The following is a 13,475-nucleotide window of genomic DNA, read 5'->3' on the forward strand; positions in this document are numbered from 1 at the left end:
GCCGAGTGGCACCAGACGGGGCCTCGGTGTTCTGGGGCTGTAGGGGACCCCCAGCACATGGGGACCTACGTGACGTACGGGTCGGCTTAGGGGAGCCGTGGCTGTGCGGGATGCCAGGGCCTGGTGGAGGCTGCGGGGCACCCCGGGACATGGAGGCACTTGGGGGTCACAGGGCGCTGGGGGACCCCTGACTCCAGGGGCTGTAGGGACCCCCAGGACACCCCCGGCTCTAGGGACTATAGGGACCCCCGGGACACTCCCGGCTCCGGGGGCTGTAGGGACCCGCGGGACACTCCCGGCTCCGGGGGCTGTAGGGACCCTCGGGACACCCCCGGCTCTAGGGGTTATACGGACCCCGGGCCGATCGGGCCCCGCCCCTTGCACGTGACCCCGGGGGCGGGGCCGCGTCTGCGCACTGAGCTCCCGCAGCCACGTGCGGGGCCTGACGAGGATCGTCAGCGCGAGGCAGGACGGGGGAGGGGAGGGGAGGGGGGCACGTGACCACGGGGGGGATGGGGAGGGGCGGCCCCCTCCTCGGTGGGACCCCGGGGGTCTGAGGCCTCCCTCGCCCCCCGGGGCAGGCCCGGGCCCTCTTCCCGCCTCGGTGGGGCCGGGCCGGACGTGCCTGTGGGTACTCGGGCCCCCCCCCGGGCCGGGGGTGCTCCCGCCCCCCGCCCCCAGCCGCCTCGCTCTCCCCCAGGCCCGGCCGCCGCCATGCCCCCCCGGCGCTCGGCCCGCCTCCAGGGCGCCTCCTGCAGCTCCGGCTCCTCCGCCGGGCCGGGCACCGGCTCCAGCCCCGCAGCGGGGTCGGCCGGGGCGCAGAGCAGCTCCCCGCCGTCGGCCCCCGGCAGCCCGTGAGTGGGGCGGGGGGGGGGGGGGGCGCTCAGCCGGGCCCTGGGTGCACCCTGCCGCCGTGCTGTTCCCGCAGGGACCTCAGCAGCGGCGGCTCCGGCAGCGACTTCGAGGACACGCTGCAGCTGCGCAGCAAGCGGGGACCCCACCGGGCGCTGAGCCACGGCCCCGTGCGTCCTGCCCCTCCTTCCGCCCGTGCCCCCATCCTGAGGCTGCTCCAACCCTTTGCCGTGCCCCCTCCCAGGTCTCGAAGCGTCCCCGGAGGAGGGAGCCCAGCGGGGACAGGAGCAGTCTGGCTGCGAGCAACCCAGAGCAAAACACCCTCTTCGAGGCTGTCAGGTCGGCCAAGATCGCCGTCGAGGTAACCTTGCTCCTGCAGCACCCTGGGGGGCCCAGCCGGCTCGCACAGGGGATGAAGGGACACAGGGGTCCATGACGTCTCGAGCGGGCGACTCGGGTGTCCCCCACGGGCCGCTGTTTGATGCTGGCGGTCCTGTGCCACAGACGGTGGTGGACGACTGGCTGGAGACCTACAAGCAGGACCGCGAGACAGGGTTCCTGGAGCTCGCCAACTTTATCATCCGCTCCTGCGGCTGCAGAGGTGGGGGGGTCTCCACCAGGTGCTCTGTCTTTCTGTGCTGCTGGCGGGGCCCGGCCCCCCCCTGGGGACCCCCGTTACACCCTTGGCTCCCCCGGCAGGCGTGGTGACCCCGGAGATGTTCAGGCACCTGCAGAACTCGGAGATCATCCAGCACCTGACAGAGAAGTTCGAGGAGGTGCTGGGCGGGCGTGGGGGGAAGGCGGCAGCAGGACTGGTGGGGGCCAGGCTCACCCTGTGTCCCCCAGGATTCGGCCGACTACCCGCTCTCGCTGGGCACCCAGCCCTGGCGCCGCTTCCGGGCCGGCTTCTGCGAGCTGGTGGCCGTGGTGGTGCAGCGGTGCCAGTACAGTGTCGTCTACGACGAGTTCCTGATGGACGCCCTCATCTCCCTGCTCACCGGCCTCTCTGACTCCCAGGTGCGGGCTTTCCGCCACACCAGCACCCTGGCAGGTAGGCAGCTCCCCGGGGGGGCTCCCGCGGGCTCCCCACGGGGGTCCCCTCTCCCACCACGCTGCCCGCCCAGCCATGAAGCTGATGACGGCGCTGGTGAACGTGGCGCTGGGCGTGAGCCTGCACCAGGAGAACAACCAGCGGCAGTACGAGGCCGAGCGGAGCAAAGGGCCGGGCCGCCGGGCCACCGACAGGCTGGAGGCTCTGCTGGAGAAGCGCCGGGAGGTGGGCAGCAGCGGCGGGGGGCTGGGTGGTGACAGTGGGGGGCCGGGCCCTGTCTGAGCCCCGCTGCGTCCCCCAGCTCCAGGAGCAGCAGGAGGAGATCGAGAACATGATGAACGCCATCTTCAAGGGCGTCTTTGTGCACCGCTACAGGTTGGGGCTGGCCCAGCAGCTCGGGGGCAGAAGGGGGTCTCGTGACTGGGGAGAAGGGGCACGGAGCGTGGTGTGGCCGGGCCGGGAGGGCAGGTGGGAGCACTGCGGGGACAGGGATGTCGCTCCCCGGGGGACCACGGTGTGAGCCTGGGCGGTGCCGCGCACGGCAGGGACGTGGTGCCCGAGATCCGGGCCATCTGCATGGAGGAGCTGGGGACATGGATGAGGAGCTACGTGGCCTCCTTCCTCACCGATGGCTACCTCAAGTACATTGGCTGGACCCTGCATGACAAGGTGGGCCAGGGATGGGGGCTGGGGCCCACGGGGCCGGACCGGGGGTCCTGCTGACGGCCCCTGCCCCTGCAGCAGCGGGAGGTGCGCCTGCAGTGCGTGAAGGCGCTACAGGGGCTGTACTGCCACCGGGACACGGCCGCCCACATGGAGCTCTTCACCAGCCGCTTCAAGGTGAGGGGGGGCCCGCGGGGGTCCCCCAGGTGCCGGCAGGCTGTCACCGACCGCATTCCTGTCACCAGACCCGCATAGTGTCCATGGTGCTTGACAAGGAGACCGACGTGGCTGTGGAGGTGGTGAAGCTGCTGACAATGATGCTGGAGTGAGCCTGGGGCTGAGGCTGGGGGGGACGTGGGGGCACAGGGCCCACCAGTGAGAGGGGACAGGCGATGGGGCTGGAGGGCTCCTGGGGAACGGGGTCCTGCTGCGAATGCAGGGTCCTGGGGACGCGGCCCCACAGCAAGAACAGAGACGGGGGAAGCGGGGCTGGGGGACGGGAGAAGCGGGGACCCCCACTGTTGCTCGTGCACAGGAACGTGGAGGAGGCGCTGACGGAGGAGGACTGCCAGAGCGTCTACCCCGTGGTCTACGTATCCAGCCGGGCGCTGGCCTCCGCCGCCGGGCTCTTCCTCTACCGCAGGTGAGCGCGGGCCGGTGCCTGGCACAGCCCACCCCGTGACAGCATCTGGCCCCCAGCCCACCGCTGCCCGGCACCGGAGCTGCCGTCACCCGGCCGCAGCCCCCACAAAAAGCCGAGCGTTTTCTGCCTGCCAAACCCTGAGTCAGGCTTGGTTTCCTCCCCATTCCACAGTGGGGAACATCTGGCAGGCAGCCGGTGGAGGCCTTCGTCCCAGGCTTGTCAGCACCGTCCCTAATGAGAGCGGGACCTGGGGCAGCCGCATCCGGCCCGGGGGTCGCCGCGGGGCAAGCGTGAGCCCAGCACGCGCTGGGTCAGCTGCCCCGAGCCCCGGCTGCTCGCGCGCTCGTGCTCCTGCGCCAGCCTTGGCGCGCTCGGCGGAGGGGAGGCCAGTGGCGCCGTGTTTACCTCGGCGCAGGCCTTGGCGGCTCTTGGCAGCGGCGGTGTTTGGGCTTGTCCCGACCCCGTTCCCCCGCACAGCTGGGGCGGCAGCAGCTGCGCGTGGCGTCAGCCCGGGTCCTCCCTGTCCCCCGGGGCTCAGGGTTCGGGTGCCGCCCCAGGGCCGAGGCGGGGGGGGACCCCCGTGTCTGCGTCCCCTGGGGCTCTGTCCCCAGAGCGGGGGGTAGGTGGGGCCCTGGTGACCCTGTCCCTTGGGGCACTCCCCCCTGTATGTCCTGCTCAGGCACTTGATAGCCCCGTCTCTGTGTGCCCCCGGGGTTCTGCCCCCCTCACACCCAGCGTGGGGACATGGGACCCCTGTGTGACCCTGTGCGTGTGTCCCCAGGCTGCTGGACCCCCAACGAGAGGTGGGCAGGGAGCCGTCTCACGATGGGGAGAACAGGACCTTCTTCCGGCTGCTTCTGGCCTTCTTCATCGAGAGTGAGGTGAGAGCGGCCGCAGGGGGCCTGGCAGGTCGGGGTGGGGGCCCTGCCTGCCCTGACGGTCCCTGTCCCCCCTCCCCAGCTCCACGAGCATGCGGCCTACTTGGTGGACAGCCTGTGGGACTGTGCCGGGCCCAGGCTGAGGGACTGGGAGACCATCAGCGCTTTGCTGCTGGAGGAGTCACCCACTGAGGGTATGGCACTACCAGGAGACACTGGAATGTGCCGTGGCACCATGGAGGCGTCACTGAGAGACAGTGGGATACGCTGAGATATCACTGGGAGATACTGGGATATGCTGGGATGTTGCTGGGACCAAGTAGGCTGCATTAGAACACCCTGGGATACCCTTGAGGTGTACAAGGACGTTGCTGGAACACACTGGGAGATGCTGGGATACACTAGAATATATTGAGAGATCACGGGGAGACACTGCAGGATTGCTGCAATGTACTGGGATATACAGGGATGTCACTGGGAGACACTGGAGTTGCTGTGGGACATCTCTGGGAGGTGCTGGGATGTGATAGGAAGGCACTGAGGTATCACTAGAACATACGGGGACATGCTCGGATGCTACCGGATTGTGCTGCGACATTGCTGGGGTGCTGGTGGGTGGTCAGGGGACATACTGGGATTTGTTGGGATGCACTGGGATTTATTGGGATGCCTTGGGACCCTCTGGCACAGCAGAGGGGGTGCCAGGCTGCCCCCCCAGACACCTCATTCCCCTCCCCAGGCCTGGCAGACCAGCAGGAGAAGGCACTGGTGGAGATCCTGGCAGCCAGCGTGGTCCAGGCAGCCGAGGGGCAGCCCCCGGTGGGCCGTGGACCGGCCAAGAAGGTAACAGGGCTGGGAATGGTGCTGGGGAGGGGGCAGGGGGCCCCTCCAGGCCACCCTGAGCCCCCTTTCTGCCCCCAGCCCTCGGCCCGTGAGCGCAAGGCGCAGGTGGAGGAGAGAACCCGTCTCACCCACTGCCTTGTCCCGGCCCTGCCCCAGCTGCTGGCCAAGGTGAGGGGGACCGGGCCCCCCAACACCCCTGGGGGCCTGGGGAGGGTCGGCGTTGACACCCCCCCCCCACTGCTGTCTCCCAGTTCTCAGCCGACGCTGAGAAGGCGGCTCTGCTCCTGGAGGTGCTGCGCTGCTTCGACCTCAGCATCTACTGCACCGGGCGGCTGGAGAAGGTGCTGCCCCCTCGCCCCCCGGGCAGGATCCGGCCCCCCGGGGCTGGGGCAGAGCCGCTCGGCCCCTGGGAAATGGGTCTGCAGGGACGGGATGCCCGCGGGTCCCCGGGTGTCCCCCTTGGGAGGCTGTGGGCCCTGTGCCCCCCACCGAGGGGCCGTCCTTGCCCTCTCCGGGGGGGGGCGCTGTCTGTCCCTGCGGGAGGCTGCAAGTCCTCTCGTCCCCGTGGGCAGCACCGTGACCCTCGTCCCTGGGGAGGCAGCGTGTCCCCATGCCCCTGGCAGTCTCCTCTCCCCGCAGCACCTGGAGCTGGTGCTGGGGCAGCTGCAGGAGGTGGTGGAGAAGCACGCGGGGCAAGCGGTGCTGGAGGCCGCGTCCCGCGCGCTCCACGCGCTCTGTGACCCCGAGCTCGCCCTGCATGGCCGCGGGGACCTGGTGCGCAGCCGCCTGGCCGACCAGCTGGCCGACAAGTTCCACCAGGAGGTCACCGAGCTGCTTCAGGTAGGGGGGACGGGAGAGGGACCCTGCGTCTGGGTCGGGGCTGGGGACTGCAGGGGCCAGGACAGGGACCTGAAGATCCGGATGTGGACCTGGCGCCTGGGATGGAGCTTGGGCCACCCCAGGGCAGGGACCTGGACTCCAGGATAGGGCTGAGGACAGACAGGGACCTGGCGCCAGGACAGGACTGAGGACAGGAGAGGGACCAGGACTTGTAGGTACAGCGGTGGCCTGGGCAGAGACGGGACTTCGGCAGGGAAGAGCCGGTCTGGGAGGTGCTGGGTGGGAGAGTGGCGAGGAGCTGTGGGGAGTGGGGTGTCCCCAGCCTGGCGTGAGTCCCCAACCCCGCACGGAGCGTCCCCAACCCTGCGTGGGGTGTCCCCAACCCTGGGCCCTGCCCAGGCCTCGTCCCTGGACGAGGAGGAGGTGTACAGCATGGCGGCCACACTGAAGAGGATCTCCGTCCTGTTCAAGTGAGTGGGGAGCCGTGGGGCCACACCACCCCTCTGCCCGCGCCCCCAGGGGTCCCCCTGTGTCCTTGTCCTCCTCCACATGCCTGTCCCTCTGCCCCTCGTGTGCCTGGCACCCTGTCCCCTGTGCTCCACATGTCCCAGTGCCCTGTTCCTTGCCCTGTGTGTCCCCTGCCCCGTGTGCCCCCCGTGTCTCTGTCCCCCAGCGTCCTGTCTCCTGCCCCACATCTCCCCTCGCCCTGCTGATGCTGCTCTGTCCCTGCAGCGCCCACGACCTGACACCCTGGCAGCTCTTCGAGCCCTGCGCCCAGCTCCTGCAGCACACTGTGGACACGGGCGAGGTGCCCTCGCAGGTACCGACCGCCCTGGGGACCCTGGGGACCTGGTGGGGATGTGGCTGCTCAGCACCGTGGCCGTCCCTTGCCCGCATCTTCCCCCGCAGGTCCTTGTCCCTGCTATCACCTGCCTCCACTTCCACATCCTCTGGGAGCTCTCGCGCCTGCCCAGCACCAACATCCCCCAGGTGAGCGGGTAGCACAGGGACAGCCCTGGGGATGACTTGGGGCAGCCCCCGTGTCCCTAAAGGCCACCGCGTGCCCCTGCCCAGGAGCAGCTGCAAAGCCTGAAGACCAGAGTCACCTCCTTCTGCTCGCTGTGCCAGAGCTGCCTGTCCGACGTGGACGCTGGCGTCCAGGAGCAGGTACGCAGGGGCCGGGGGGACACGGAGCGGGGGTCCAGGCCTGGCGCCGAGCCCGTCCCTGTGTCCTCAGGCCTTCGTGGTGCTCAGTGACCTGCTGCTGGTGTTTGGGCCCCAGCTGCCGCAGGACGGGCGGGAGGCGCTGGCCCCGCTGGTGCTGCTGCCCGATGCGGGGCTGCAGTCCCAGCTGGCCGCCTTCCTCATGGACCACGTCTTCCACCACGCCTGCAGCCACGAGGAGCTCTCGGCCACGGGTACGTCCCCTCCACGCATCCCAGGACTGTCCTCCGGGATGCCTGTCCCCCGCACCGTCCCATCCTGTCTCCACAGAGGATGGCGAGAGCCGCATCGCGGAGCTGCACCAGCGCCGGGTGCTCCTGGCCGGCTTCTGCAAGCTCATCATCTACAGCGTGCTGGAGCTCAGCGCTGCCTCCGATGTCTTCAAGCACTACGCCAAGGTAAGGGGTGCACGGGAGGGCTGTCCCGCTGGCCCCGCGATGGCTCAGGGACACGGCCCTGTCCCCTCCTCTCCAGTTTTACAGCGACTATGGGGACATCATCAAAGAGACGCTGAACTGCACCCGGCGGATCGACCGGCAGGAGTGGGCCCACACCCTGCTGCTGAGCTTGCAGCAGGTACGGTGCTGGCTGGGGGCTCTGGGGGCTCTGGGGTCATCCAGGAGGCTCTGAGGGGCTCTGGGGGGTCTCCAGGTGGGTGTAAGGGGTCTTTGGGGTGCTCTAGGGAAGTCTGCGAGGCTCCAGGAGGTTTGGGGGGGGTCTGGAGACATCCAGGGGTCCAGGAGGCTCTGGGGGCGAGGGGGAAGGGGGGGGGTCTGGGAGACTCTAGGGGGTGGGAGGGCATCCAGGAAGCTTGGGGTCTCCCGGGGGGTCTGGGTGTCTCCAAGGGGTCCCACACTGACCCTCTGTCCCCACGCAGCTGATGACAGAGCTGCTGCTGCAGCAGGGCCCCGAGATCCGGGCGGCCGAGGCTTTCCTGGAGATCCGGGACCTGGCGCGGCGTTTCTCCCTCCTCTTCAGCCTTCACCAGCTCCGCAACCGCCCGGCGCTGCTCAGCGTGCACAAGTGCGCGGGGCCGGGGGGCTGGGGGACCGGGGGGCCAGGCCGGGGCTCAGCCTGCCCCCTCACCCCTCTGCCCCGGCCAGGGAGGGGATCCAGTTCGCCTTCCAGGAGCCTCCGGGCCCCGGGCCGGGGCTGCCACCCCTCAACCTGCCCTTCCTGGAGGTGCTGAGCGAGTTCTCGCCCCGGCTGCTGCGCCCCGACAAGGCCCTGATGTGAGTGGGGGGTGGGGGATGCCCGGGGGCTGACGGGGTCCCGTTTGGGTCCCCCAGCACCCTGCAGGGCCCTGGTGCCGTGTCGCCCACCACGTCCCCCCGTCCCCCCGCAGACTGGCCTACCTGGAGAAGACGTGCCAGGAGCGGCAGTGGCCGGCGCTGCGGGACGCGCCGTGGCCGTCCCTGGTCGCCTACCGCAGCTCCCTGCAGCCGCAGGAGGAGGGGGGCTCCGTCAGCAGCCGCAGCACGGCCCCCCGCCCCCCGCCCGGCTCCGCTGCCAAGAGGCCCCGCATGGACGGTGAGGCGGGGGCTGAGCCCCGGGGACCCCATCTCCTGGGGCCGTGCCACCCCCAGCACCCAGGCTGGGCTGGGGGGGGCTGGGGGGGCTCTTTCCGCTCTGTCTGTCGCTGAGGGGACCCCGGCCAGAGGCTGGGCCCGGGGTGAGGCTCCCCAGTACAGAGGGAAGGGCTCTGGGGGACAGGAGGCGCAGAGGTGGCAAAGCGGGGTTCCTGTCAGGGCCGTCACCTCTGCCGGAGCCAGACTGTCCTCGGGGGGGGGGGGGGACGGGGACACGGCTCGGGGACAGGGATAGGGTGTGGGGATGGGGTGGGGATCCCCATGCTCAGCCCCCTCCCGCAGCCCCCTCGGAGCTCCCCGACTCCAGCCCGTGGCCAAGCAGCCGCCTCCCCAGCCCGGCCCTGACCTCCACCATGCTGCGGGGCGCCAGGCCCCCCCTGCCCCGCCTGCGTGCACAGGACCCCGGCTCCGACCCCAGCCTCCTGCAGAGGTGAGCGGCTGGGCTGGGGTGAGACCCCCCCCAAACCGGATGCCCCCCACTCAGGGCCCCCCTCTGATTCCATCCCCTCCTCCAGCAGCAGCTCCCTGTCCCACCGATGCAGCGGGACCAACCGGTGAGCGAGGGCCGGGGGGCATGGGGTGGGCACCAGAGGGGACCAGGTGGGCATTGGGGCAGCAGGGGGAGAGTCTTGGGGAGGGTCCTCCACCTCCCTCCCTTCTCCCCCAGGCTCAGCCTGATGGTGGAGGAGGAGGAAGAGGAGCAGAAGGAAGAGGAGGAGGAGGAAGAGGAGGTGCTGATTGAAGAGGAGAGCAGTGAGGACAGCCCAGAGCAGGACAGGGTGAGGCCACCCCCTGAGGGTCCTCCCAGCCACCTGCCCCTGCACAGCTGGAGTTGGGGGTGCCCGGGGGTGCCCCCACCCCACCCAGCCCCCATCTGCCCCCTCCAGACTCTGCTGGACCCCCAGGATCAGCTCCGGGACCTCTTTGACTCGACCATCCTGGGCATCGAGGTGAGCTGGGGGAATGCATGGGGCCTCATGGGGAAGAGGGACCCCACATTGGGGGGGGGGGGGGGGTGTGTCTCACAGGCCCCCTCTCCCCGCAGGGTGACTGAGCGAGGGAGCCCTGGCAGTGCGGAGCAGTTTGGTGCCTGTTTATTGTTGTTACGAGCCCAAATCTGGGGGAGCCCGGCTCCCCGGGCCCTGTTTGGTGACGGTTAATAAATACTTGTTTGACAGCCGGTGTCGGGGCGCAGCTTTCCCTTTCCGGGCGCGGGTCCCCAGTGTCGGGGCGCAGGTTCCCAGTGCTGGGGGTCCGCAGGCTGCGGGTCTCGGCGGGGTCCCCGCTCAGAGGCGCAGCACGTAGGAGTCGCTGTGGGTGAGGTAGCGCACCCAGCGCTGGGGGGGCCCGGCCGGCCCCGGCAGCCGCACGAAGCGGACGTGCAGCCCCGAGCACGTGTGTGCGGGCAGCTCGAAGGCCAGGTTGGCCGGGCCCAGCTCCAGCAGCGACGCGCGGCTCAGCCCCGGCACCTCCAGCTGCAGGGAGGGCGCGGTGACGCCGGGGACGGCATGGGACACCGGCCCCCCACGGCTGCCCCCCCCCCGATGGGAGCGTGTGTCCCTGCCCGGCGCCAGGCCCCGCAGGCTGGAGGGGGACAGGTCCCTGCCTGTCCGGGGCTCCCTGCCCAGCCCCCCCAGCCCTCACCTTGAAGAGCGCGGAGAGCTGCGACCCGCCCTGGCAGCGCGGGATGTCCCAGCGGAGGGACTTGGTGCCGGGCTGCAGCTCGGCCGTCTGCTCGGGGCTGCTCAGCTCCTGCGCCAGGCTGGGGGGACGGCGGGGTGAGCGGGTGACGAGACCGTGAGCAGCCCCCAGACCCCCAGGCGCCAGCACCCACCTGCTCACGCCCTTGGGCACAGGCAACTGCAGGCAGACGTTGAGGGCTTGGCTGGAATTTGGGGGGAGCGGGGTCAGCAGCCAGGCTCTGACGCGGCCCCCCCAGCCCCCTGCGCCCCTACCTCTTGGGGGGCAGGTCACAGCGGAGCTTCAGGTACAGCCGGAGCCTGCGGGGAGACGAGGCCGGTCAGAGCCGGGGGTCGCGGGGTGAACTCGGCCCGCAGCCCACCACCGCGCAGCCAGCCGCTTACTGCCCCCGCCCGGTGAAACGGGGGGGAGAAAAAAGAGAATTCGTAGGTTGAATAAAAACCCGGATCAGTAACGAAACCACAGCAACAACGGGAGCCCCGAACCGCTGCGCAGGAGGCGGCTGCTTGCCGCCCCCCCGCCCCGCCCCGGTCCAGGCCCCCCCAGCCCGTTAACTCTGTTCTGGCCGGAACCGGGGTCACCCCCAGGGATGGTCAGAACGGGGGTGCTGCCCCCACCCCGCGCCCCCCCACTCACCTCCCCGTGGGGTCCTGGTCCACGGTGGGGAAGAGGCGGAAAGGCAGAGGCGAGGGGATGTCGTCTGCCAGCTGGTACTGCATGAGCGTGAGCTGGGGGAGACGGGGCTTAGGGGCGGCTGCCACGGCCCCCCCCACGTCCCCAGTGTCCCCTGGTGCCCCTCACCTCCCCCTGGCTCGGGGTGACCTTCAGGACCCTCCCGCTCTCAAACTCGTCCAGCTTGATGGAGCTGTGGAAGGCGCATTCATCCACCCGGACGGCCGTGCCGTAGCCTGCGGGGCAGAGGAGGGTGCTACGGGGTAGCGGGGGGCAAAGCAGGGGCTAAGGGGGTGTTGGGGGGCAGCCGCGGGTGTTAGGGGGGTGCTGGAGGGCAGGGGCAGGTATCGGGGGGGACTGCGCTCACCCCGCAGCTCTGACTTGCCCACGCAGAACTCCTCCGTCAGCCCAATGCGCATCTCTGTGGGGACAGAGGGGGCACCCGGTGACCCCGGGGGACAGCCCTGGCTGTCCCCCACCCCCCTTACCCCAACCCCGGCCCCCCCTTACCCACACAGCTGGGCAGGTAGCACTTGAGGCGAATTTCCCCCTGGACGTCCACCTTCATGGGTGTCCCCTGGGGAGAGGGGATGTGGGCTGAGCTGGGATGGGACAGGACGGGGGGTGGATGAGACCTGGGGAGAATACGGGGGTCCCAGGGGGTGGGGGGGGCCTGGGGGCAGTACGCAGAGCCAGAGCACCCAGGGGACATGGGGCGATGCTCTGGGGACACGTTGAGGTGGGAGGGCGTGGGGCAGGGGCTCCCTGTCCCCGCTCACGTTGGCAGCGATGACCACCGTCAGCCTTTCCACCACATCCACGAAGACCTCGTTCCTGGTGCCCTGTGGCCAGAGAGGGGGGTCAAGGCTGAGGGGGGACAACAGGGGGACACGGGGACACTGGGGGGGTCCTACCTGCTCCCCCCGGGGTGGCAGCACAGGGCGGCTGGCGGCCGAGCTGGGGGCCACTCTGCTCTGCTGCGTCTCGGCGCCGAACTGCAATGACATGCAGGGGGACACAGGGTTTGGGCACCGCAGCCGGGGGGGCCGGGGAGGGTGGGGGTGTCCCTGGGTCCTCACCAGCCCGATGGAGCCCAGGTCGAGGAGGCTGAAGGGTTTGGTGGCCACAGGCTCCGTGTGCATGAAGTTGCGCAGCACCTCGGGTGCCGTGGTCTGGATGTAGCCGTAGTCCTGGGGGGCCGGGGGGGCCGTCACCCCTCAAAGCTGTCCCATGTGGACCCTGAGGTGTCCCCTGTCCCCTTCTTTCTGGGGTGTCCCAAATGGGTGTTCCTGGGGGCTCCTGTCACCCCCTGAGCTGTCCCCAGCCCCAAGGGGGTGCCCACCACCCCAAGGTGTGTCCCCAGCCCCATGAGGTGTCCCCAGTGTCCCCCGGGGTGTCCCCTGTTCCCTTCAGGGAGTTCTCGCCATGCCAAGGTGTCCTCACCCCCCCCGAAGGGCATCCCCAGCACCCCCAGGCGTGTCCCCAGCTCCCCTCGGCAAGTCCCCACCAGCATCTCATCCAGCAGCTCGTAGATGAGGGCGAAGTTGAGGCTGACGTTCTTCTCGCTGAGGGGCCCGCAGAAGTCCCGCAGCAGCGTCACCAGCCTGCAGCAGGACCCGCAGCCATCAGGGGGTCCCCGTCACCCCCCATCGCGCCCCCCGGCCATTCCGTACCTGTTGAGGAACTCCACCAGCGTGAAGGGCGACGCGTCCGGCGTCGTGGTGGCCACGAAGTAGAGCCCCGCGTGTCGCACGTGGACAAAGTGCCGGCCCTCGTGTGTCTGGGGAGGGGAGCAGAGCCGTGACCCCCGCGGGACTCCCACGGAGCCTCCCCGTGTCCCCCCAGCCCCGCCTTACCATGAAGACAGGGGCCTGGTCCCCCGGCAGGGAGGTGATCCTGCGGTAGAAGGTGTCAGCAAGGTCCATACTGGTGCCGCAGGTCTCCCCACGGACTGGGGGGGGGTTAAGGAGAATGGGGGAAACACGGGGGGGGGGGCTGGGGAGCCCCCCAAGCGGGGGGACCCCTGGGGGTGCAGGGAGCGGAGGATACAGTCCTTGTGGATGAGCCGGTCGCCCTTGGAGGAGAGGATGAAGATCTGGGACAGCATCGCCAGGCTGGGGGGGTCAGGCGGGGTTTGTGTGGGCCCCCCAGGGCCCTGCAACCCCCTCGAGCTCTGCGCACCCCAAAGCCGCCTACCTGAGACCACCACCTGCCCGGGCCCTGCCCCAGAGCCCCCAGCACCCTGTGCCCCCCCAGCACCCTGTGTCCTCCAGCACCCTGTGCGCCCCCAGCACCCTGTGCGCCCCCCAGCACCCTGTGCGCCCCCCAGCACCCTGTGCCCCTCCCAGCACCCTGTGTCCTCCAGCACCCTGTGCCCCCCCCCAGCACCCTGTGCCACTCCCAGCACAACTGTGCCCCCCCCAGCACCCTGTGCCCTCCCAGCGACCTGTGCACCCCAGGCGCCGCACCCCAAGACCCGCCCCCCACCCAAGGGCTCAGCACCCCCGAAGCCCCGCCCG

General features: G+C 70.3%; 2 protein-coding genes across 2 annotated transcripts; one reads left to right on the forward strand and one right to left on the reverse strand.

The window, feature by feature from the left end:
* Nucleotides 1–57: 57 nt before the first annotated feature.
* STAG3 (STAG3 cohesin complex component) lies at nucleotides 58–9,759 on the forward strand. The gene is made up of 35 exons (XM_074857753.1): nucleotides 58–74; nucleotides 279–454; nucleotides 701–854; nucleotides 929–1,022; nucleotides 1,097–1,213; nucleotides 1,357–1,453; nucleotides 1,552–1,628; nucleotides 1,699–1,903; nucleotides 1,977–2,128; nucleotides 2,205–2,278; nucleotides 2,449–2,572; nucleotides 2,645–2,743; nucleotides 2,812–2,891; nucleotides 3,102–3,209; nucleotides 3,991–4,090; nucleotides 4,170–4,281; nucleotides 4,827–4,930; nucleotides 5,009–5,098; nucleotides 5,182–5,271; nucleotides 5,570–5,770; nucleotides 6,170–6,240; nucleotides 6,503–6,590; nucleotides 6,680–6,760; nucleotides 6,845–6,937; nucleotides 7,008–7,188; nucleotides 7,265–7,392; nucleotides 7,469–7,570; nucleotides 7,872–8,017; nucleotides 8,098–8,226; nucleotides 8,340–8,524; nucleotides 8,866–9,013; nucleotides 9,099–9,137; nucleotides 9,251–9,362; nucleotides 9,471–9,533; nucleotides 9,629–9,759. Exons 1-35 carry the CDS (start codon nucleotides 58–60, stop codon nucleotides 9,635–9,637), a joined length of 3,846 nt encoding a protein of 1,281 aa, XP_074713854.1. The 3' UTR covers nucleotides 9,638–9,759.
* Nucleotides 9,656–13,187, reverse strand: AP4M1 (adaptor related protein complex 4 subunit mu 1). The gene is made up of 15 exons (XM_074857754.1): nucleotides 13,006–13,187; nucleotides 12,813–12,907; nucleotides 12,630–12,736; nucleotides 12,464–12,560; nucleotides 12,036–12,146; nucleotides 11,871–11,951; nucleotides 11,736–11,798; nucleotides 11,467–11,533; nucleotides 11,324–11,377; nucleotides 11,086–11,192; nucleotides 10,921–11,012; nucleotides 10,539–10,583; nucleotides 10,418–10,468; nucleotides 10,228–10,345; nucleotides 9,656–10,058 (listed from the first exon to the last, which is right to left on the reverse strand). Exons 1-15 carry the CDS (start codon nucleotides 13,061–13,063, stop codon nucleotides 9,870–9,872), a joined length of 1,335 nt encoding a protein of 444 aa, XP_074713855.1. The 5' UTR covers nucleotides 13,064–13,187; the 3' UTR covers nucleotides 9,656–9,869.
* Nucleotides 13,188–13,475: the final 288 nt, after the last annotated feature.

This window comes from Strix uralensis, unplaced genomic scaffold (assembly GCF_047716275.1).
Source record: "Strix uralensis isolate ZFMK-TIS-50842 unplaced genomic scaffold, bStrUra1 scaffold_293, whole genome shotgun sequence".
In the NCBI taxonomy this organism is placed as follows: Eukaryota; Metazoa; Chordata; class Aves; order Strigiformes; family Strigidae; genus Strix; species Strix uralensis.